This window comes from Mustelus asterias, chromosome 6 (assembly GCF_964213995.1).
Source record: "Mustelus asterias chromosome 6, sMusAst1.hap1.1, whole genome shotgun sequence".
NCBI classification, from domain to species: domain Eukaryota; kingdom Metazoa; phylum Chordata; class Chondrichthyes; order Carcharhiniformes; family Triakidae; genus Mustelus; species Mustelus asterias.
The window spans coordinates 83,510,213-83,533,844 of NC_135806.1; the positions used below are offsets into that span (position 1 = coordinate 83,510,213).

Below are 23,632 nucleotides of genomic sequence, written 5' to 3' on the forward strand. Positions count from 1 at the left end.
TTGGAGGCCAGGAAGGACCTAAAGAGAGAGTTAAGAAGAGCCAGGAGGGGACATGAGAAGTCTTTGGCAGGTAGGATCAAGGAAAACCCTAAAGCTTTCTATAGGTATGTCAGGAATAAAAGAATGACTAGGGTAAGATTAGGGCCAGTCAAGGACAGTAGTGGGAAGTTGTGCGTGGAGCCTGAAGAGATAGGAGAGGCTCTAAATGAATATTTTTCATCAGTATTCACATTGGAAAAAGACAACGTTGTCGAGGAGAATACTGAGATACAGGCTATTGGACAAGACAGGATTGAGGTTAATAAGGAGGAGGTGTTAGCAATTCTGGAAAGTGTGAAAATAGATAAGTCCCCTGGGCTGGATTGGATTTATCCTAGGATTCTCTGGAAGGCTAGGGAGGAGATTGCAGAGCCTTTGGCTTTGATCTTTATGTCGTCATTGTTTACAGGAATAGTGCCAGAAGACTGGAGGATAGCAAATGTTGTCTCCTTGTTCAAGAAGGGGAGTAGAGACAACCCTGGTAATTATAGACCAGTGAGCCTTACTTCTGTTGTGGGCAAAGTTTTGGAAAGGATTATAAGAGATAGGATTTATAATCATCTCGAAAGGAATAATTTGATTAGGGATAGTCAACACGGTTTTGTGAAGGGTAGGTCGTGCCTCACAAACCTTATTGAGTTCTTTGAGAAGGTGACCAAAGAGGTGGATGAGGGTAAAGCAGTTGATGTGGTGTATATGGATTTCAGTAAAGCGTTTGATAAGATTCCCCACGGTAAGCTATTGCAGAAGATACAGAGGCATGGGATTGAGGGTGATTTAGCGGTTTGGATCAGGAATTAGCTAGCTGTAAGAAGACAGAGGGTGGTGGTTGATGGGAAATGTTCATCCTGGAGTTCAGTTACTAGTGGTGTGCTGCAAGGATCTGTTTTGGGGCCACTGCTGTTTGTCATTTTTATAAATGACCTGGATGAGGGTGCAGAAGGATGGATTAGTAAATTTGCGGATGACACTAAAGTCGGTGGAGTTGTGTCCAGGGCGGAAAGTTGTTGCAGGTTACAGAGGGACATGGGTAAGCTGCAGAGCTGGGCTGAGAGGTGGCAAATGGAGTTCAATGCGGAAAACTGTGAGGTGATTCACTTTGGAAGGAGTAACAGGATTACAGAGTACTGGGCTAATGGTAAGATACTTGGTAGTGTGGATGAACAGAGAAATCTCGGTGTCCATGTGCATAGATCCCTGAAAGTTGGCACCCAGGTTGATAGGGTTGTTAAGAAGGCGTACGGAGTGTTAGCTTTTATTGGTAGAGGGATTGAGTTTCGGAGCCAGGAGGTCATGTTGCAGCTGTACAAAACTGTGGTGCAACTGCACTTGGGGTATTACGTACAGTTCTGGTCGCCGCATTATAGGAAGGATGTGGAAGCATTGGAAAGGGTTCAGAGGAGATTTACCAGGATGTTGCCTGGTATGGTGGGAAGGTCTTATGAGGAAAGGCTGAGGGACTTGAGGTTGTTTTCGTTAGAGAGAAGAAGGTTAAGAGGTGACTTAATAGAGGCGTACAAGATGATCAGAGGATTAGACAGGGTGGTTAGTGAGAGCCTTTTTCCACAGATGGTGATAGCTAGCACGAGGGGACATAGCTTTAAATTGAGGGGTGATAGATATAGGACAGATGTCAGAGGTAGGTTCTTCACTCGGGATAGTAAGGGCGTGGAATGCCTTGCCTGCAGCAGTAGTGGACTCGCCAACATTAAGGGCATTTAAATGGTCATTGGATAAAGATATGGATGATATTGGAATAGTGTAGGTTAGATGGGCTTTAGATTAGTTTCACTGGTCGGCGCAACATCGAGGGCCGAAGGGCCTGTACTGCGCTGTAATGTTCTATGTTCTATATGCCTACAGCTTCCCAGGCCTCTTGACGACTGTCTCCTCCTTTAAGACACTCTTTCAAACATTTGACAACATTTTGACAGCAGTTCACCAAAGATCCTTAGACAGCACCTTCCAAACCCACGACCACTTCCATCTAGAAGGACAAGGGCAGCAGTTAAATGGGAACACCAACACCTGCAAGTTCCCCTCCAAGCCACTCACCATCCTGACTTGGAAATATATCGCCGCTCCTTCACAGGTGCTGGGTCAAAATACTGGAATTTCCTCCCTAACGCATGTGGACGGCAGCGATTCAAGAAGGCAGCTCACCACCACCTTCTCAAGGACAACTAGGGATGGGCAATAAATGCTGGCCAGCCTGTCACGCCCAGTTCCCATGAATGAATTTTTAAAAAATTGATTTCCTGTCCTAATATCTTTTTATGTTGCTTGATGTGAAATTTTGTTTGACATTTCTCCTGGGAGACACGTCACTATGTTAAAGGCTCTATACAATTGAAGTTGTTGCTGTTATTGTAGGAAGGCCAGTCTTGAATTGTCTTTAGCTGTCATACTCCAGCCTGAAGCCAGAAATCTTTCCCTATCTTTAGTGAGTTGTTGGATTTTTGGAATTTCAAGGCTTAATATTCTAAATAATAATGTAAACTTGATTAAAAATAAACTCTTAAACGTAAAGCCAATCAGATAACAGGACAATTTAGTTTTCCTACCCTTATAAAGTACAAAATCAAGTCAGTAATTTGCTTCTGTGCTTCTTTTCATCTTTCTGAACAAATAGCTACTACCTTTTCACCCCAATGTCTTGGCAGAAACCACAAGCTGTGCCTGCACTTTGAAGCAAATAAACCCAGTACAGTTACCATACAAAACAGTTGTTTCAAAAGATTCCCTATGTAGTCCAACTCCGTCAGGATGACAGAACAGTCCAGCCCATGGACACTGCCAGTATTACTCTTTGGTTGACCTGACAATGGAGTATACATAATGCAATTTCCATTGAAATTGGGGCGGCATGGTGGCACAGTGGTTAGCACTGCTGCCTCACAGCGCCAAGGACCTGGCTTCAATTCCGGCCTCAGGTGATTGTCTGTGCGGAGTTTGCACATCCTCCCCGTGTGGGTTTCATCTGAGTGCTCCGGTTTCCTCCCACAGTCCAAAGATGTGCCGGTTAGGTTGATTGGCCATGATAAATTGCCAATTAGGGCCCAACGGGCGCGAAAACATGGTAAAGTCAGGTGTAAGGTCATTAATGTGATCCGCGCCCGCGCAGATGGCCACTTTACTGAGACCTGGGAATAGCCACGATCTGATTCGCGCAACGGCGATTCAAATGCATTTGCATGCATTTAAATTGAATTAATGAACTGCCCACCCAACTTTATCAGCATTTCCCCCTTTGCCACCGTGTTCGCCGATCCGGAATCGCGCCGAAATGAACCTGCTGAATAAAAATCTGAATCAGGCGCTCCAGCTGCTGAAGAGACGAGTTCAGAGCTTCCAACGGCTCTCTGACTCAGATCGGTGGTGGAGGGGAAAGGGAGGCGGGTCAGATCATTCTCTGGTTGGGGGGGGGAGGGGAGTGAGGCCAGGTCATTCTCGGGGGGGGGCGGGGGGGGTGGTGGCGGTAGTGAGGCCAGATTGTTGTCTGGTTGGGGGGTGGGAGAGGGCAGATCGTTGTCTAGTGGGGGAGGGGGCGATCATTGTCTGGTGGGGGGGAGGGCCGATCGTTGTCTGGTTGGGGGGGGGAAGGGAGGCGGGCCAGATCATTCTCTGGTGAGGGGGTGGGGAGGGAGGAGGAGGCGGGTCAGATATTCCTCCAGACAGTGGGGGGGGGAAGTGAGGCCAGATCATTCTCGGGGGGGGGGGGGGGGGGGGGGGGGGCGGCGGTTGGGGACAGTGAGGCCAGATCATTCTCTGTGGGAGGGGGGGGAAGTGAGGCCAGATCATTCTCTGCGGGAGTGGGGGGGAGGGAGGTGGGTAAGAATAATCTCTGGTGGGGGTGGGTGCAGGGGTGTCTGCTGCCTCTCTGCGGGCAATCGGTGGGGGGGAAGGCGGCATGGGGTCGCAATCGGTCCGGGTAGTGGAGGGGGGGTGGGTGGATATGTCTGTGGGGGCCATTGCTCCTGCTTTTCACTCCTGGGCCGCTTACTCCGCTTGGGAGCGATGTGACACAGGCGCGCTTTTTCAATTTTTTTTCTAACTGCACATGCGCAGTTCAGAGCTCCGATCATTTTGGGTGTGCTAAGCCCCGCCCACAGCGTGATTCAGACCCGCAATCTTTTTCAGGCTGAGTGCGTATGGGGGCGCCCGAGAACAGATTTCCAAGTCGGATCTGAATTGCGCCCAGATTTAGCACTTAGAATCAAAATGGTAAAATAAGGCCCTTAGTGTCAGGGGGATTAGGACTGTAAATATGTGGGATTACGGGGATGGGACCTGGGTGGGATTGTTGTTGGTGCAGACTCGATGGGCCAAATGGGCTTCTGCACTGTGGATTCTTGGATTCTATTGGTCCCTCCCTAGTATCTGTATCTTTTTCCTCACTTTTATCTACAATCTCTTCTCCAGATCATCATAAATGTGAATATTGGTCAAACTGGGTGGTCTCCTCAGTTTATCTTCTCCTCAGAAACTATTGTCAACCCTTTCAACGTCACTATGCATGCTAATCCAGCTGTTCCTGATTAAAGTAAAACAGCTGGAAATTCCTGAGACTAAATGCACCATGTTATCAGGTTGTAAATATTATTTATTGAAATTTTATAAATGGATTTAGACAGTAATTTAGTTTTCACACAGCATAATTAAAACTGCTAGGTAAAACTTAACCTTATTTAGAAGTACCCAGCTAAATCTTGAAGACATTTACACCATAGAAGGAACCCATTTGGCCCATTGTGTTTGCACCAGGTCATTGCTACAGAAATTGGAGCTAACCCCAATGCCATCCCCCCTCCTGATAATTTTGCATCTTCCTTTGCTTCAAATGTTTATCTATCATTCTCACGGTTAGCACAGCTGCTTCACAGCACCAGGGACCCGGGTTTGATTCCCAGCTTGGGTCACTGTCTGTGTGGAGTTTGCACGTTCTCCCCGTGTCTGCGTGGGTTTCCTCCGTGGGGCTCCGGTTTTCTCCCACAGTCTGAAAGACGTGCTGATTAGGTGCATTGACCCGAACAGGCACTGGAGTGTGGTGACTAGAGGAATTTCACAATAACTTCATTGCAGTGTAAAACTTATTTGTGACTAATAAATAAACTTTTAACTTTATTTTTCACAAAAAGATGATCTCTGACTCAACTACTATCTGGGGCAAATTATCATTCTATAAAGTTCTCAAGGGCAATTAATGATAAGTAATAAATATTGCCATTGACACACATCCCAAAAAGAACAAAAAAAGAAAATCTCCTAATCTCTTCCATCACTTTTTTGTGGCAAATGTTTAATTCATTACCAATTGCCAATGACTCTAAATAAAGCTGCCTTTCCCTAATCACCCTATCAAATCTTTCACAACTTTAGAAAACTTTATTTTTTTAGCCTTCTTTTTGAGTCTTTGTTATCTTTATAACTAGTTTCCCATTCCTTATAGAATATAGTCCCATCTTTTTATCCAAGGTTTTCCATCAAATGATCTTTTTAATAATAAATATTAAGTGATGCTGTGAAGAGAACCTTTTCACTGAATCACAGATTGTTGTGAACCAAATAATCAGTGAGAAACTTAATTGAAAATGAGTCATTTTAGGTAATTCATTATCTATTTATCCTTCTCTCCTTACTTGAAAGCAACAATACATGCTTTGGAATCATTCCACCAATTGTTAAAAAACACCATACACAGATGGCCATTCTTCCTGTGTGAGGCTGGACAGTGTGTGCAGGCTTGTTTATTAGAACAAAGGACAAAGAAAAATACAGCACAGGAACAGGCCCTTCGGCCCTCCAAGCTTGTGCTGATCATGATGCCCTAACTAAACTAAAAACAAACCTTCTTCCTTTACTCAGTCTGTATCCCTCTATTTCCTCCCTACCCATGTACCCATCCAGATGCCTCTTACATGTTGCTAATGTGCCTGCTTCCACTATCTCCTCTAACAGTCCATTCCAGGCACCCACCACTCTGCATGAAAAACATCCCCCGCACATCTCCCTTAAACTTTCCCTCTCTCACCTTGACCCTGTGCCCCCTTGTAATTGACACTTACACCCTTGGAAAAAGTCTCTGGCTATCCACTTTGTCTCTGCCTCTCATGATTTTGTAGACCTCTATCAGGTCTCCCCTCAGCCCCCGTCTTTCCAATGAAAACAATCGTAGTTTATTCAACCTCTCCTCTTAGCCAAAACCCTTGAGACCAGGCAACATTCTGGTGAACCTTTTCACTCTCTCCTAAGCTTCCATGTCCTTCTGGTAGTTATTCTATCATAGAGGTCAACACAGTTGTGTCAGATTCTCTCCGTTCCTATGCTCATAAATGTCTAGCAAAGATGATTAGGTGGTGATGAGAAGCAGGGTCCCTGACTAATTTTCCAGTGCCTCAACGGAGATTCTGAAGTCAATTGTGCTACACTAGGCACTGCCCTGAGTTCCCTGGTCTGTAACATTGTACTGCACTTCACTTCATTTCACTTATCCAACACATTGAGGCTTCCGCTTGAGGTCAGTTAACATTTCCATAGCAAAATAAGAATAGAATATGGTTACAGTTTCCAGGTTTGTTTCACAAGTAAGTCAAAGGTATGCAAATATATTCAGTGGACTATGAAATTTATTCTGAGTGCAAGGGAAGGAAGAGTCATAAATGCTGCAATTAGCTGAGTGCAAGAGCCACCGCAGTATAACATCTGAGCTAGTCTTTGGAACAGTCCAAATCTGCTCAGTCCTGATCAGCAGCAGAATTCTAAGAATGGGAAATGTTGTTCGGTGTGCTATTGTTGAATGTCTGTACACCACAAGTGTGGAATGGATTCTGAAATATTAATTGATTTAAATCAGGGATGACCTACTCCCACAATTATACCTCAATGCTGCATTGTGCACTTGGTTTAAATTGGTTTCAGACCTCCTTGTTTCAATTTCTATTTCCAATGTCCAGTATAAAAATGTTAATATTACAAGCATTAGGCAGGCTTTCGTTCCAGTTCAAGACTTTGGACAAAACAAACTGTTTCCACATCTGTGACTGGTCTTATGATTGATGGTAGTTGGGATGTAAGGTGTATAGATTATTTGCAAATAAAGGCTGATGAAAAACCAATATATTTAGCTCTTTGAATTGCCAAAACTTTCAAAGTAGGGAGCGCATTACCCTAATAAAAAAAAACAAGTCTACAGAAAAGTCACTTACAGAGTTTTATGGATGAAAACTATCCAGACTGAAAGTTGAAATGTCTGTTTAGTTCTCAGGCATTTTGTTTATTCTCACTAACCAATTAGAAGAGAAATAATAGGCCAGACCATCACAGCAGAAATAGGTCACCCCGGCTCCATGCTTTCTGAGTTAATGGGCTCTGCATTCATTACATAACTGTTATATAATCTGAAATGATTGCCATCGATGTGTAAACGGCTGAGGGAACAAATGTGTGGAATGGGCTGGTTGCTTCGCATTTTAATAAGAATTAAACATTTTAAAATTTACTACCGTTTTATAGCGTACCTCATTTCTAATATTCTTGTTTATTTGAATGACTATTCTTGTATTTTTATTTATCCTGTATGTCTATATTCTCATTTTGATTTACAGCACTTGGCAAATGCCACTACTGTCTGTGGGATCTTGCTGTGCTGAAAAAAGTTTTCCTTCCCTCATTCAATTGTTCACGTTTTATTTTTTCCGTGTTTCTTTGTTCTATGAATCCAGTATTCACTTTCCTTTAGGTGTGGTCAATGCAGTCTTTCTTTTGTACAATTGCTGAATGCCTCTAAGTTAGACTTGCCCAGTAAGTAACGTGATACGATGGGTTATCATTTACAAAATAAATTACATCGCATTGATTTTGTACAATGTGCTCTACGCTGTACACCAAAGCCTTTTGGAGTTGTCTCATGCAAACGGTTTGAACTTTTCTGACCAGAATGATCAACCTTGCACACTCAGTAAAACATTGCACCTAATTTGTAACATACTCTCCAAACAGCAATAAACCATTTTATAGATTTTAAAGGAACATTTCATAAAAAGTGCACAGGAGACCATTGCTCATTTTTATTGGAAAACACAATGCAGCATAAATCAAATTGAAATGCAATATCACGTAGCTTGCAAATGAGATTATGTCAAAAACAGTTGGCTCAACAGTTTTCTGGTTCTGCTGCCTTCCTAATGCAGTTTTGTCAGGCACTCTTGCATGAAGCCATATTTCCTTTAAATAGAGCAAGCTTCGAATACTCCCAATACTAAGCCAGCAGTACTGTCTTTTCAATGAAGTATTAGCGATGCAAACTGTTTTCAAACAATGTGTGTGGGTAGACTTGTGATACTATAAAAATTGGACTCCAGATGTGTTGCGTGTATTTCTAAGTGGGGTATAGTACCGAGATACTGTAAAACAAATTCAATAAAGCTCAGCTCCTGATGCAGGGTTTCACTTAAGGGGAGTATGGATTGAAGAACTTGACACCAGGATTAGTGCTCCTGCTATTTTTGGTGGTTAATTTTAACCATCTTAAAAGCAGGAATGTTGTGAATTGCATGGCTTACCTCCTCTCTTCATTCTTCAATCAGTGTTTCCAAGAACCATGCTGAATGTTTTACATGATTTTCCCTTTGCTGGAAAACAATTTTTTGAGAAAGAAACTCACTGGGAATTGCACAATACAAAATAAGATACATTTTTTGGAATGTGATAGTTCTATATTTGTTATATTTTTATATTTTACGTTGCACTACTGTTAACCAGAAGGGTGGGGTGGTCTATGTGCATTTATGCTGTTCTGTCAATTGCACCTAGACAGTATTTTTCCGCAGGGGTTGAAGTTGGGGTTGATTTTGTCAATTCTTCTTTGTCTCTTTGTCACAGTACTCAAGGTGAAACATTTTGGGGATTTTTTTAAAGTACAACCTCTATTGTAAATGGGGGAAAATGATGAAAAACTCTTTAATCTCTTTTGAATATGTCTAGGCTGAATTTTAGCACATAAAACGGAATGGATTGAATGCAGGTTAGGTGTTCAAATTTTGAAAATCTGAATCCTGTCACCAACCCATCTCTAAATCACCCACTTCCTGGCTTAACAGAAACAGGGTAAAGGATGAGCGGGGCAATGGATAATTAGGATCTGGGCATTCTCTGTCTGAGAGTGTGGTGGAAGCAGATTAAGCCATAGCCTTGAAAAGGGGATAAAAGCAAATTACTGCAGATGCTGGAATCTGAAACAAAAGCAGAAAATGCTGGATAATCTCAGCAGGTCTGACCGCATCTGTAGAGAGAGAATAGAGCCAACGATTCGAGTCTGGATGACCCTTCGTCAGAGGGGATTCAGTAAGCACCTGAAGGAAACAAATATTTCTGAGCTACAGGGAAAGGGATTTGAGGAAAATCAAGCTGAGTTGCTTTTGTAGGAAGCCAGCATGCACTTGGCAACCACCTTCTGTCCTGTAACTATTCTGTGATTCACTATGTAACACACCTTCTATGTTTTGTAAATTGTTTTTACAATTATGCACTTGTGAGGTTGTCCCGGAGGAACAGAATTTGGGGAATAGAGCACGGTAAGAGTTTTTGATAAGTTATTTTGTGTCATTAAACATTCACCGTTGCAAGCCACTCCTTTAGCCATCATGCCCCTGTCCTGTCTGGCCACTTTATAAAAACCTTTTGTCTTGTTACTTGTAGCCTGGAACTCAGCCCGATTTCAAGTGAATTGAAGCACTTTCAAATTCCATCAGTTCATGCATTTAAAAGAACACTAATCTTTGAAAATTGGTTTCTGTGGTGGAATTTGAATTGGGTCGTACATGTGAAGCAATGACCGTGACATCTGGGGGCACAACACTTTACACACATACACACAGTGAAATGTCAGGGTGCCTTAAACCTTCCTCCTCTGCACTGCCAATTTTGAATATTGGTTGTGTCTGGAGCAGTGTTTAAATTACAAGAATGCTTTCTTTTTATTTTGTAAAAAGAAACATAAGGGGGAATTCTTTGGCCTTCGAGCCATATGTTTTTTGGCGGCAGAAGGTGGCGAACTTTCGCTGGTCGTGAGATTCCCTGGTCCCGCCACTGTCAATGGGAATTCCCATTGTTGTTGACACCGCAAAACCCACGGAAGGGGTGCAGCAGGACCAGAGAATCACACTGGAGAATTCCCCCATAGAATTATTGCAACATATACTAAGTACTCTGCTACAAATAAAATTAATTCTGAATTCTTAGAATTGGCAGCTATTTGAGATTTTGATTTATCAACTCCCAGTGGCCATTTATACAACCATCTTGAGTATTATGAATGTCTCGATTCTTGATTTAGAAAACATTATGGAACTTTGAAAGTGCAACTCCGGCAGGATTCTTTAGCCGCGCTCGCCCCAAAAATGGAAAATCCTGCCCAAGGTCAATGGACCTTTGCATGGTCCGTTCCCCACCTGCTACAATTCTTGTGGTGGGCAGGATGGGAAAATTCCCCCCTTAAAACCTGTTCCACAGCAGGAAACTCTTAGACTAGGAAATCAGAGTTTCAGTTGCTGTTCAATTTTCAGATGGTGTAAACTCTGTGGTTTCTAATTCAAATCTGATGTAAAAGAGGTTTTCAGTTTCACATTTCTGATGCTAAAGAAGTTTTTTTCATGTGAGAATCTGGGCCCTTTTCTATTCATTCAATTTCCATGATACTGCAATCTTTATTAAAGCAATGTAGTTTCATAACACACCCCTTGTTCCTGAAGCAGAGAAGGCCAAGGGTGGAACAAATTGAGGTGTACAAAATTGACAGACATAGATGGGGTAGATAGGAAGAAACGTATCCCTTTAGTAGGTGGTCAATAACCAGTGGACAGAGGCTTAAGGTCAAGGGCAGGAGATTTAGAGGGGATATGAGGAAAAGCTTTTTCACCCAGAGGGTAGTGGGAATCTGGAACTCACTGCCTGAAAGGGTGATAGAGATGGGGACCCTCACAGCATTTAAGAAGCATTTAGATGAGCACTTGAAATGCCATAGCATACAAAGCTATGGACCTTGTGCTGGAAAATGGAATTAGAATGGATAGATGCTTGATGGGCAGTGCAATCATGATGGGCTGAAGAGCCTCCATCTGTGCTGTAAATCTGTATGACTCTATGAAGGTGGAATGTGGCCTTTTGAGATGTACCAGCATTTTGATTTATTCGGTATTAATTCCATTAATTGCTTACAGAAAAGTAGGTTGTTTTATTGCATTAATACCATGATGTGAAAGAAATATATTTTCCCTTAGACTTTGAGTTAACATTTCTATTTTGAGTTTGCGAAGTCACTGGAATGTCAGAGACTTACATGGTGAGGTGTTACAGTGAAGTGCTTACACTCTTAGTGACATGACAGGTGATGGTTGGCTGTAAATCAGACGATCAGCCGCTGTTCTCCAGTTTGTGTTGGGCTTCCCTTCCTTGACCTCTCTGACTCCATTTCTGGTGATAGACTGTCCACTGGTATCCATTACCAGTCAATCGATTCCCACACCCACCTCGACTACAGCTCTGCGCATTCTGTAAGGACTCCATCCTATTCTGTCACTTCCTTTGCCTCTGTCACATCTGTTTTGATGATGCCACTTTACAAAATAGCATTGCTGACATGTCTTCCTTCTTCCTTAATTGTGGTTTCCCACCCATTGTGATTAACAGGGCTCTCAACTGTTTCTGACCCACTCCTGCACTGGTCTCACCCCTCCACCTCTCTTCCAGAACCAGGATAGGGTCCTCACTTATCACCCCACCAGCCTCCACATTCAAAGGATCATCCACCACCATTTCTGCCAACTCCAGCATGATACCACCACAAAACACATCATCTCCTCACTCCTCCATCATACCCAACACCTCACCTACTTCTCACGGCACCTTCCCATGTAATCACAGAAGATGCAACACCTGCCCCTTTATCTCCTCCCTGCTCAGCATCCAAGGGCCTAAACACAGTTTTCCGGTGAAGCTTCATGTGCACCTCCTTTAATTGATATATTGCAATCACTGCTTCCAAAGCAGTCTACTCTACATTGGGGAGAACAAACGCAGACTAGGTGACCTCTTTACAGAACACCTTCAGTCCGTCTGCAAGCAGGACCCAGGCCTTCCTGTTGCTTGCCATTTTAACGCACCATCTGCCCTCCCGTCCACATGTCCATCCGTGTCCTTTTGCAATGTTCCAGTGAAGCCCAATGCAAACTGGAGGAACAGCATCTCATCTTCCGATTGGGCACTTTACAGCCTTCCGAACTGAACATTGAGTTAAACGACTTCAGAGCATGAAGTCTCCCCTCCACCTTCACCCCATTTCCATTGATTTATTTTATTTCATTTTATTGTATATATATTTTATTTTCATTTCTTCCATTGTTTCATTTTAAATCTTCCTTTAAATCTCACTTTTCATCTTTTTTCCCCACTACTATCCCCCCTCTCCCCACTCCATCAGGGCCATCGTTATATGTCTCAGGTTGTCCTTTGACACTCTGCTTCCCTTTGTTCCACCATTTACACATTCTGATCTCTTATTGGCCACTATCAGCACCCTTCTAGCCATGATCACCACCATTTACATTCCCTTTGTCTTTTTGTCTATGACATCTTTGTCAATCTCTCCCATCTCCACCAGCCACTGGCTCTCTATCCAGCCCATCCCCTCCGCCAGACTCCTGACCACAACAGTATCAATCTCATACAAAAAAGTACTGGAAAATCTCAGCAGGTCTGACAGCATCTGTGGAAAGAGAGTAGAGCCAATGTTTCGAGACTGGATGACCCTTCATATAAATCTCTTCCTATTTTCTATTGTCTTCAGCTCTGATGAAGGGTCAAACTCCAATAGTATATTCCTTCAGGGGTTAGCAGACTGGAACTCTTGCAGAGTGATCCATCTTTCCAGAAGCGAGGAATTCTATAATGGGAGAAAGCACACAAAGATGAATTAGTCTTACAAACATTGATACAGGAGTTCCAATGTTTCTCGAGCACACAGCATAGGTGAGGACCAGGCAATTTGCCTGGACAGAACTCTTTCTGCTACTACCTGTTAGGTGGTAAATGATAGACTGCCTGGGCTCAGTTCCACATGGTGATATTACATGTTCTAACAGCTTGCAGGCAGTCATGTGATACAGTATACTGGGAGATTGGGGTACCTGCACAATGGCACCCCTAGAGCTCAGCAGCCGGTCTTACAGGTGGGCTGAGAGTCCATCCACGCCCCTAATGGTGAGATTTGCATTATGGCCACTGTATTGCACAGAGTGCCATAAATTACTGTGGCGTGCCGACAGCTGAAGAAATGGGTGAAAACCTCCACTTTACACTTAGAACATTTCTGAGAAAATTCCGCCCATCATCTCCATTGATTTGATTTATTATTGTCACATGTATTAGTATACAGTGAAAAGTATTGTTTCTTGCGTGCTATACAGTCAAAGCATACCATACATAGAGAAGGAAACGAGTATAGAATGTAGTGTTACAGTCATAGCTAGGGTGCAGAGAAAGATCAACTTAGTATGAGGTAGGTCCATTCAAAAGTCTGATGGCAACAGGGAAGATGCTGTTCTTGAGTCAGTTGGTATGTGTCCTCAGACCTTTGTATCTTTTTCCCGACGGAGGGTGGAAGGGAAAATGTCCGGGGTGCGTGGGGTCTTGATTACGCTGACTGCTTTTCCGAGGCAGCGGGTAGTGTAGACAGAGCCAATGGATGGGAGGCTGGTTGTGTGATGGACTGGGCTTCATTCACGACCCTTTTGTAGTTTTTTGCAGTCTTGGACACAGCAGGAGCCATGCCAAGCAGAAATAATATTTTCTATGGTGCATCTGTAAAAGTTGGTGAGAGTCATAGCTTACATGCCAAATTTCCTTAGCCTTCGAAGAAAGTAAAGGCGTAGGTGGGCTTTCTTAACTACAGCATCGGTGTAGAGGGACCGGGACAGGTTGTTGGCCCTGCGTTAGAAACGCAGAGGGTGTTGGTGCAGTCCTTTGGAATTTAATCTTCAGCAGTCACAGTTAGTGTCTCTTTAATGATAACGAGATCCCTGCTGATTTTCTGAAGGTGAGAAATTCCTCTGGTATGAACCTTGACTAGTCAGGAATATCAAGGCAAAGCCTTTGTCCATTAACAAAAATATAAACGAGCCAGATTGACATAGATACATGTTTTCCTTCCTGTTTTCTGGACAGGATACTAGCTTGAGCGGCATCCACTTTGCAAGCATAGGGCACGGCGGCAGCCTCTATGAACTACCACAAGCTGGTACAGGGATTGTACCCACACCATTGGCATTATTCAGCATCACATTCTACCCAATTGAGCTAATCAACCCTCCCCACACTCAACAGTCACATTAATGAAGCACCACTGCTTCTTGTTAACAAAAGTCCAGTATTGACATGTTCGAAGCAGAGTGAGTGGTAAATATTCTGTTAATGAAACCTTGTCAGACAGGGTCAGAAAACAAGCCAAAACTGTCACTTTTGTTCTGTTGAATAATAAGAGTGAACTTATGTTTATAGCATTTCTCTTCTTTTAATATAGTTCTAAAGTTTTTGTTCGATGAGAACTGTGGCTACAACAGCGATCACCTGATCTTAAGTGAACAGAGAAACTCTGTGGAGAGTGTGGCTGGACTTCCCCTGCTACTAGGTGCAGAGCGAATTGTGGTTGGAAGTTATATGTCTCTGGACTTCATCACAGGGGACACAGGAATAACAAAAGGGAAATACTACTGGGCCTTCCGCGTGGATCCCTCCTCATACCTGGTTAAAGTGGGTGTGGTATCCGCCACAAAGCTGCAGGAGTGGTTTCACAGTCCACGAGATATCAACAGCCCCAGGTTTGTACCTTGTCACCTATTCTGTCTTTTTGCATGACAGCATTCGAACATCCATTTCCAAGTTGTAAAAGTTGTTTGCAGACATTTTCTGCAAAGGGTTTCACTGTGAGAGAGGCAAGGTCAAGTGGGTTCTACACCTTTTATTGAACTTTACAATATTCAACAATTTTTCCTGAAATATTACATAAAGAGAAGAAATGAAACAATTTCCGGTAAGCACAAATGGTTACAAAAACAGAAAATGCTGTAAAATCTCAGCAGGTCTCACAGCATCTGTGCAGAGAGAATAGAGTTTCGAGTCTGGATGACCCTTTGCTAGAGCTCCTAACATTTCGAAACATTATTCTCTCTCCACAGAGGCTGTCAGACCTGCTGAGATTTTCCAGCATTTAGTGTTTTTGTTTCAGTTTCCAGCATCCGTAGTATTTTATTTTTATCTAAGCACGGATGGTTGCCGGACTGTTCAAAACTGCTACTAGTTAATTGTGTAACAATGCTGACTTTTGTCCATCTTTTGATCAGAATGAGAGTGCACTTTATGGGTTACAAACCAATGAAGTGGACAAACTGCAGAGCTCCTAATTTTAATCGACCATTTGATTTTTACTAAATTCTGGTACAAGAATACAGGAATGGTTATGGGCGGAATTTCCAACTCGGTGCACCGAGTGCTGGCTGAGGTGAGAAAACCGGTATGCAGCTCTCCACACAGCTGAGTTTTCTTCCCAAATATTCCGCACACTGCGCACAAAAAGTCCAGAGGTGTGGCGCACAACGTAACAGTGGCAGAGGTGGACCTGATCGAGCCAGCAACACCAGCTCCACAAATACTGGGGCGATCTTCACTGCAATAAATACCCCCCAAACCCCAGCCCCCCCCCCACCCCCCCCCCCCCCCCCCCCACAACCAGTACCCACAGAGAGGGGAACCCTCCAGGCCTATACTTACCTTCGTGCCCCCAGCAGGCTCCCTTTACCTGGTTCATGTTTTTCAAAAGTTATTGTAAACCTTGTGATGTGATGTCCCGCCGGTGAGGAGGGTTTTCTAATGTGGGGGAACGTATGATGAGGAAGCCCTTTAATTGTATTATAATTGATGGAAATGACTTCCCGCCCTTCCCGGGTGGTATCCTCATTAAATCACCAGCGACGGCTGGGGAAAATCGGAAAATGGGATCTCATCAGCAAGATTCTCGTTTTCCGAATCTCGTGAGATTTTGCACCCATCTCGCCATTTGTGCTCACAGCGGACATGGGTGAAAATTGCTTCTATAAGTGAGGCTTTTTTAAAGTGTTTCTGATTATAATTGTACACCAGTCATCTGACACATGAATGTACTTCCCATTTGAATCAAGCTATTCTGCAAAAATAATACAAAATGTCAATAACTAATGATCCAGAGCGGTGCTAAAATGAATGTGACAATTAACACCATCCACACTATTGTACTTAATCTAATGGCCATTGTTTCACGTATCTGCACAGGTGAAGCATAAACGTTAAATACAACACAGCTTGTCAATTAGCCTCTATTAATGCTAGGCTAGAATTTGATCCGATTAAGTTTAGAGCTGAATGAATAAAGAAACAATCAATAGCGTAGTCTAGAAGTATTAAAGTTTGAATTGGATAGCAATTGTAAGGAGATTTCATTCATGTTAAGTTTATGAGTGTTAGGGTAAGCAAGGTTCGCTTGAAATATATGAAGGATATATTAACAGCATCTTGGCACAGACCTTTGTTGACCTCTTGTGGTTATTAGCTTTGTCCTCCATTCGACAGGAGTCCTAGGGGTTAGGAATTTGCCACTCACTACCTGTACTATGAGCTTCCACATGGCCATGGCAGCTGTATTGACAGTTCACTTGCCACCCAGTTGCATTATTCCATCCTCACTGTGCCCAATCTCTATTTGAACTGTATTTATGTCACTCTTAAGGCTCTCTTTTCCCTGAATATTTTTGATCTGTGGTTTCAGGTTACTGCATTCTTGTTCTGCTTTAAGATCAATAAAACCTTACATTTTGTCTGTTCAACCATTCAGCACGTCACCTCTCCCTTGTGAAATAGATTGGTATCACAATGCCCCATTTACAGACCTACCTGAAAATCCAGGAGGTCTGGGACTGGCTGGGGTTCCATCTGAACTTTTTCTGCTGGTGGTTCAATTTTTAGGCAAGAAAGAGCTTTTAATCTCTCTATAAAATATTATCAACTGAGGGAAATACTGTCACTCGCTATATTTTCAATTTATTCTAGGTACTCCACAATTTCCTATACTGCTACCAACTGAAGAAGGACACCCCACAATATTTTAAATAGAAACATTTGCCCATGATGGTTGAGGTGCTGGGGAGGGGAGCATTTTAGTGATAGCGATCACAACATGGTACAATTTAAGCTTGTTATGGACAATGAAATAGACAAGTTGCAAAATTTTGGATGGGGGAGAGCAAATTTTAGTAAAATAAGGCAGGATTTGGCCAAGGAGTCTTCACACAGCTACTAGTGCGGTGATCTACAGAACAGCAATGGAGAGCATGAAAAAAGGAAACAGGGAGGGTGCAAGGATATTCCCTCTAGGGTGATAGAAAGGATTAACAAGGTCAGAGAACCATGGATAACCAGAGATATTCAGGATATAATGAGATGAAAAACAAAGGCTTTTAACAAGTACCAAGGGGAGAAAATCAGCACAGGCATTAGTGAAGTATAGAGAATGCAGGGTGGAACTTAAGAGGGAATATGAGAAAGCTCTGGTTGGTAAAAGTAGGCAAAATCCCAAGATATTCTATAAGTATATCAATGGGAAGAGGATAACCAGGGAAAGAGTGGGGCCCATTAGGGTCGAAGAGGGCAATCTGTGGGTGGAGCCAGAGGACATTGAGTGTTGAATGAATACTTCACATCCATCTTCAGCCAGGAGAATGAGGATGATGGTATGGAATTCAGGAAGAAAGACTCTGATGTTTTTGAGCAAATTGACATAGGGAAGAACAAACTATTGGAGGTGTTGGCAACCTTAAAAGTGGATAAATCTCCCGGTCCAGGTGAATTGTGCCCTAGGCTGCTGTGGGAGGCAAGGGAGAAAATTGCAGAAGTTCTGACCCAAATTTTCAATTCCTCTCTGGCCACGGGGGAGGTCACAGTAAGAAGTTTAACAACACCAGGTTAAAGTCCAACAGGTTTATTTGGTAGCAAAAGCCACACAAGCTTTCGGAGCTGCAAGCCCCTTCTTCAGGTGAGTGGGAATTCTGTTCACAAACAGAGCATATAGAGACACAAACTCAATTTACATGAATAATGGTTGGAATGCGAATACTTACAACTAATCAAGTCTTTAAGAAACAAAACAACATGAGTGGAGAGAGCATCAAGACAGGCTAAAAAGATGTGTATTGTCTCCAGACAAGACAGCCAGTGAAACTCTGTGGGGGTTACAAATAGTGTGCCATGAACCCAATATCCCGGTTGAGGCCGTCCTCGTGTGTGCGGAACTTGGCTATCAGTTTCTGCTCAGCGACTCTGCGCCGTCGTGTGTCGCGAAGGCCGCCTTGGAGAACGCTTACCCGAATATCAGAGGCCGAATGCCCGTGACTGCTGAAGTGCTCCCCAACAGGAAGAGAACAGTCTTGCCTGGTGATTGTCGAGCGGTCGAACACCGCTCGACAATCACCAGGCAAGACTGTTCTCTTCCTGTTGGGGAGCACTTCAGCGGTCACGGGCATTCGGCCTCTGATATTCGGGTAAGCGTTCTCCAAGGCGGCCTTCGCGACACACGACGGCGCAGAGTCGCTGAGCAGAAACTGATAGCCAAGTTCCGCACACACGAGGACGGCCTCAACCGGGATATTGGGTTCATGGCACACTATTTGTAACCCCCACAGAGTTTCACTGGCTGTCTTGTCTGGAGACAATACACATCTTTTTAGCCTGTCTTGATGCTCTCTCCACTCATGTTGTTTTGTTTCTTAAAGACTTGATTAGTTGTAAGTATTCGCATTCCAACCATTATTCATGTAAATTGAGTTTGTGTCTCTATATGCTCTGTTTGTGAACAGAATTCCCACTCACCTGAAGAAGGGGCTTGCAGCTCCGAAAGCTTGTGTGGCTTTTGCTACCAAATAAACCTGTTGGACTTTAACCTGGTGTTGTTAAACTTCTTACTGTGTTTACCCCAGTCCAACGCCGGCATCTCCACATCATGACGGGGGAGGTGCCAGGCGACTGGTGAATAGCTAATGTGGTTCCATTATTTGAGAAGGGTTGTAGAGATAAACCAGGGAACTACAGACCAGTGAGTCTCACATCAGTGGTAGGGAAACTATTGAAGAAACTTCTGAAGGAGAGCATCTGCTGGAGAGGCAAGGATTGATCAGGGATAGTCAGCATGGCTTTGACAGAGGGAGGTCATGCCTAACAAATTTGATTGAATTTTTTGAGGAGGTGACCAAATGAGAGTAGTGCAATCGATGTAGTTTACATGGATTTCAGCAAAGCCTTTGACAAGGTCCCACATGGGAGACTTGTAAAGAAGGTAAATACACATGGGATACAGGCTAATTTAATAAAGTGGATTCAAAATTGGCTCAGTTGTAGAAAACAGAGGGTGATAAAAGAAGAATGCTTTAGTGACTGGAAGCCAGTGTCCAGTAGCGTATCACAGGGATCTGTGTTGGGTCCCCTATTATTCATCATTTATAATAACAACATTGATGACTATGTGGGGGGTAGGATTAGTAAGTTTGCAGATAACACAAAGATTGGCCGGGTGGTTAACAGTGAGGCAGAGTGTCTTGGGCTACAAGAAGGTATAGATGGAATGATCAAATGGGAAGATAAGTGGCAGATAGAATTTAACCTTGAAAAGTGTGAAGTGATATACTTTGGAAGGAGTAATTTGGCAAGGAAGGATTCAATGAATGGTAGGACACTAGGAAGTTCTGTGGAACAAAGGGATCTTAGCGTGTTTGTCCACAGATCTCTGAAGATGGAAGGGCATGTGAGGGTGGTGAAAAAGGCATATGGGACACTTGCCTTTATCAATCAAGGCATAGATTACAAAAGCAGGAAAGTCATGCAGGAGTTGTACAGAACTTTGGTGAGGCCACAGCTAGAGTACTGTGTGCAGTTCTGGTCGCCACATTATCGGAAGGATGTGATTGCACTGGAGAGGGTGCAGAGGAGATTCAAGATGCTATCTGGGATGGAACATTTAAGTAATGAAGAGAGGTTGGGATTGGCTTGGGTTGTTTTCATTGGAGCAGAGAAGACTGAGGGGGGACCTGATTTAGGTGTATAAGATTATGAGAGGCATGGACAGTGGATAAGGAGGAGCTGTTCCCTTAGTTGAAGGGGACATAGATTCAAGGTGAGGGGCAAGAGGTTTAGGGGGGTTGTGAAGAAAAACCTTTTTACCCAGAGGTTGGTGATGTTCTGGAATGTGCTGCCTGGCAGGGTGGTAGAGATGGGTTGTCTTACACCCTTTAAAATGTACCTGGATAAGCACTTGGCATGTCATAATTTTCAAGGTTATGGATCAAGTGCTGGTACATGGGATTAGCAGGGAATCTGGGTGTTTCTAATGTGTTGGTGCAGACTTGATGGGCCGAAGGGCTTCTTCAGTGTATGATTCTAGGATTCTATGATAGCTGCATGATTGCACTTTTTTGCTGCATTACCAGCTTGAGGGGGACATTCTACGTTGCCCTGTCCTATTGTCAGCCTGATTGGGACTGTGCACTTTCTGTATGAAGAGCCTCAGGGGCACACTATGTACGTGCTATTCTGCTATTAACCTAAGTCAGATATTCTACCACTACCTGTTAATAGCCTGAATGGCAGGAACACTTCCAAATCAATAAGCTGGATAGATAATCCTGACTTTATCATCAAATACTCCTTCGATTACATGTTTATTTTTGTTAATATTATCTGCAGCAATTTGATTGTATTTCTGTTGTCTTTCACTTGCGATTAGTTTGGGAAATTTTTCTATTGTCTAAATGTCTCCCTGCAAGTCCTGCAATAAAAATATCTGTGGTTTAAAGAAAGGCAAAATGGACAGTCAGAAAAGGACAGACGTAAGATATTTATGGGTGTGGTATAATAAATTGTAGAGATGAAGCTGTTAGCTTGAAACTGTGGTTCTGATTGTCAAAAATGAATAAGTTAATAACAAAAGAAAGTACTACAGTTAAGTAAATACATACAAAGCCATCAAATTAATCCCACAAAAGCCTGCCTGGAGCAACTGCAGTAAAATGAAAGCGGTGTAATCTATAAATGAGTCTCGGGATCGCTGGAGCTGTTTGTCTCCAGTCAACCTTTCCTTCATCAAGTGAAAACCAGCTAGTTTTGTTATAAAACAGCAGTAAATTTCAGTGAATGATTTACAATTTCTTTTTGTCTCTCCTGTCCCCCAACATGAATGTTTTTCACAGGTATGATCAAGACAGTGGTCACGATAGTGGGAGCGAAGACATAGCTTTGGAACACTCCCAGCCTTTCACCTTTGTTACCATAGGAATGAGGAAGCTTTTCATCCCAAGAGGTCCTTCTAGTTCATCCACAGATTCCTGTAAACGCTGTCTGTCCATGCCCAATCGGATCGGTGTCTGCTTGGACTATGACAAAGGAAAAGTGTATTTTTACAATGCAGATACTATGCAGTGTTTGTATGAAAGAAAGGTGGAATGTTCCGGAACAATGTATCCTGCCTTTGGATTAATGGGAGGAGGGGCAGTACATTTGGATGAGTTAATTACCGTGAAAGAATCTACAAAATCTAGTTTTTATCTCAATTCCTGATCGATGGGAAATTTAATTTTCCAGAGATTTTAAAGCAGTGAAAAATACACAGTTTGCTTCCCCCTGTTATAGCACTTTATGGCATGCATTGCTTGAAGAACCTTGTAATATGGTTCCACTTGTGGAAGGTTCTCGGTAGAGTTTTGTGCAATACACGACCACTGATTAGGCAATAGAATGTGGTAATGGACAGTTGTTACTCAACAAATATCTCTTTCATCCTTCTTCACCTCTGCTTCACTTTGTTTTTGGTACAAATTTGATCGTTTTAAACTTAGATTGAAATGCACCTTTTCAAAGGAAATAATACTGTTGAATTGTGTTCTTTATTTTGTAAGATATGTAGAAGTGACCAATTGCATTTGGCTTATTTAAGGTTTTCAAAGTAAAAACATGAACCCAGCTGGTGTGTGTTGTCTTGTTTTTGACCTTTTGACTGTTGGGTTTGAGAATCCCACCCTGTATTTCTGCCAGGGCAGAGTGAAATAAACTGCAAAGCCAAGAATCGAAAATGCTCATTGTGAAACTGGTTGAAGAGATCCTTTGTGCAGCTTCTTTGTGAGTACCTTCATGGTGTCAGAATGCTGTAACAATACTCGAGATACAATTATTAATATTTGTACCAATGTATACAAGATTTACAGATGCATTTAAAAGAATGCATTTCTGATATTGCCAGAAATACCAGTCAGAAGATTTAGTTAGTTGTCACTAACACACAAAGGCTTGAGGAAATCTTCCCAGCCCCCCATTCTAAGCCCGTCCAGCTTGCTAAATGAATGTATCCGTCTGATGCTGCATTAAGTTGCATTGAATTGGCTCGGATTGGACTGTCCACAGCCTGTCTGGGAGCGTGTGGAGCCTACATGGTATGTTGCTATATGTCGGCATCTTCTCAAGTTTCTAATTATAAAGTGCCCTCACATATCAACGAGAAGCTCGGTCAGCAATCTCTCCACCATTACAGATGAAATTTGATTTGATTTGATTTATTATTGTCATATCTATTAGTATACAGTGAAAAGTATTGTTTCTTGCGCACTACATAGACAAAGCATACCGTTTATAGAGAAGGAAAGGAGAGTGCAGAATGTAGTTACAGTCATAGCTGGGGTGTAGAGAAAGATCAACTTAATACGAGGTAGATCCATTCAAAATTCTGATGGCAGCAGGGATGAAGCTGTTCTTGAGTCGGTTGGTACGTGATCTCAGACTTTTGTATCTTTTTCCCGATGGAAGAAGATGGAAGAGAGAATGCCCGGGGTGCGTGGGGTCTTTAATTATGCTGGCTGCTTTGCCGAGGCAGCAGGAAGTGTAGACAGAGTCAATGGATGGGAGGCTGGTTTGTGTGATGGACTGGGCTTCGTTCATGATCTTTTGTAGTTTCTTGCAGTCTGGGGCAGAGCAGGAGCCATACCAAGCTGTGATACAACCAGAAAGAATGTTTTTTATGGTGCATCTGTAAAAGTTGGTGAGAATCGTAGCTGACATGCCAAATTTCCTTAGTCTTCTGAGAAAATAGAGGCATTGGTGGGCTTTCTTAACTATAGTGTCAGCATGGGGGGGACCAGGACAGGTTGTTGGTCATCTGGATATCTAAAAACTTGGAGCTTTTGACCATGTAAATGTAAATAAAATGAAATGTAAAAATGTGCAAAATCAACCATGAAGAAAAAGTGGAATAGAAGGCAAAAAAGAAGCACAAAGGTGGGAGTGGAGCAAGAAGGGAAGATTCTGCTTATGCACAGAGAAGTAATGAAAATTGTTAATATAGGTATATTTTACAAGAGAGAGTAGAAAGTTGACTTGAGTTTTCATTGGGGTGAGAGCTAGCAAGGGGGCTACTAAATTCATAGAATCCATAGAGTCCCTACAGTGCAGAAGGAAGCCATTATGTCCATTGAGTCTGCAC

General features: G+C 42.9%; 1 protein-coding gene across 4 annotated transcripts in view; it reads left to right on the plus strand.

Moving 5' to 3' along the window:
* Positions 1-22,123, plus strand: part of trim36 (tripartite motif containing 36) — a 107,989-nt gene extending 85,866 nt beyond the window's left edge. For all 4 annotated transcript variants that reach the window (XM_078214643.1, XM_078214644.1, XM_078214642.1 and 1 more), the window contains 2 exons: positions 14,612-14,909; positions 21,354-22,123. In XM_078214643.1, coding sequence (XP_078070769.1) covers positions 14,612-14,909; positions 21,354-21,720 — 665 coding nt within the window. In that variant the 3' untranslated portion in view covers positions 21,721-22,123. The remainder of the gene's footprint in view (positions 1-14,611; positions 14,910-21,353) is intronic.
* Positions 22,124-23,632: the final 1,509 nt, after the last annotated feature.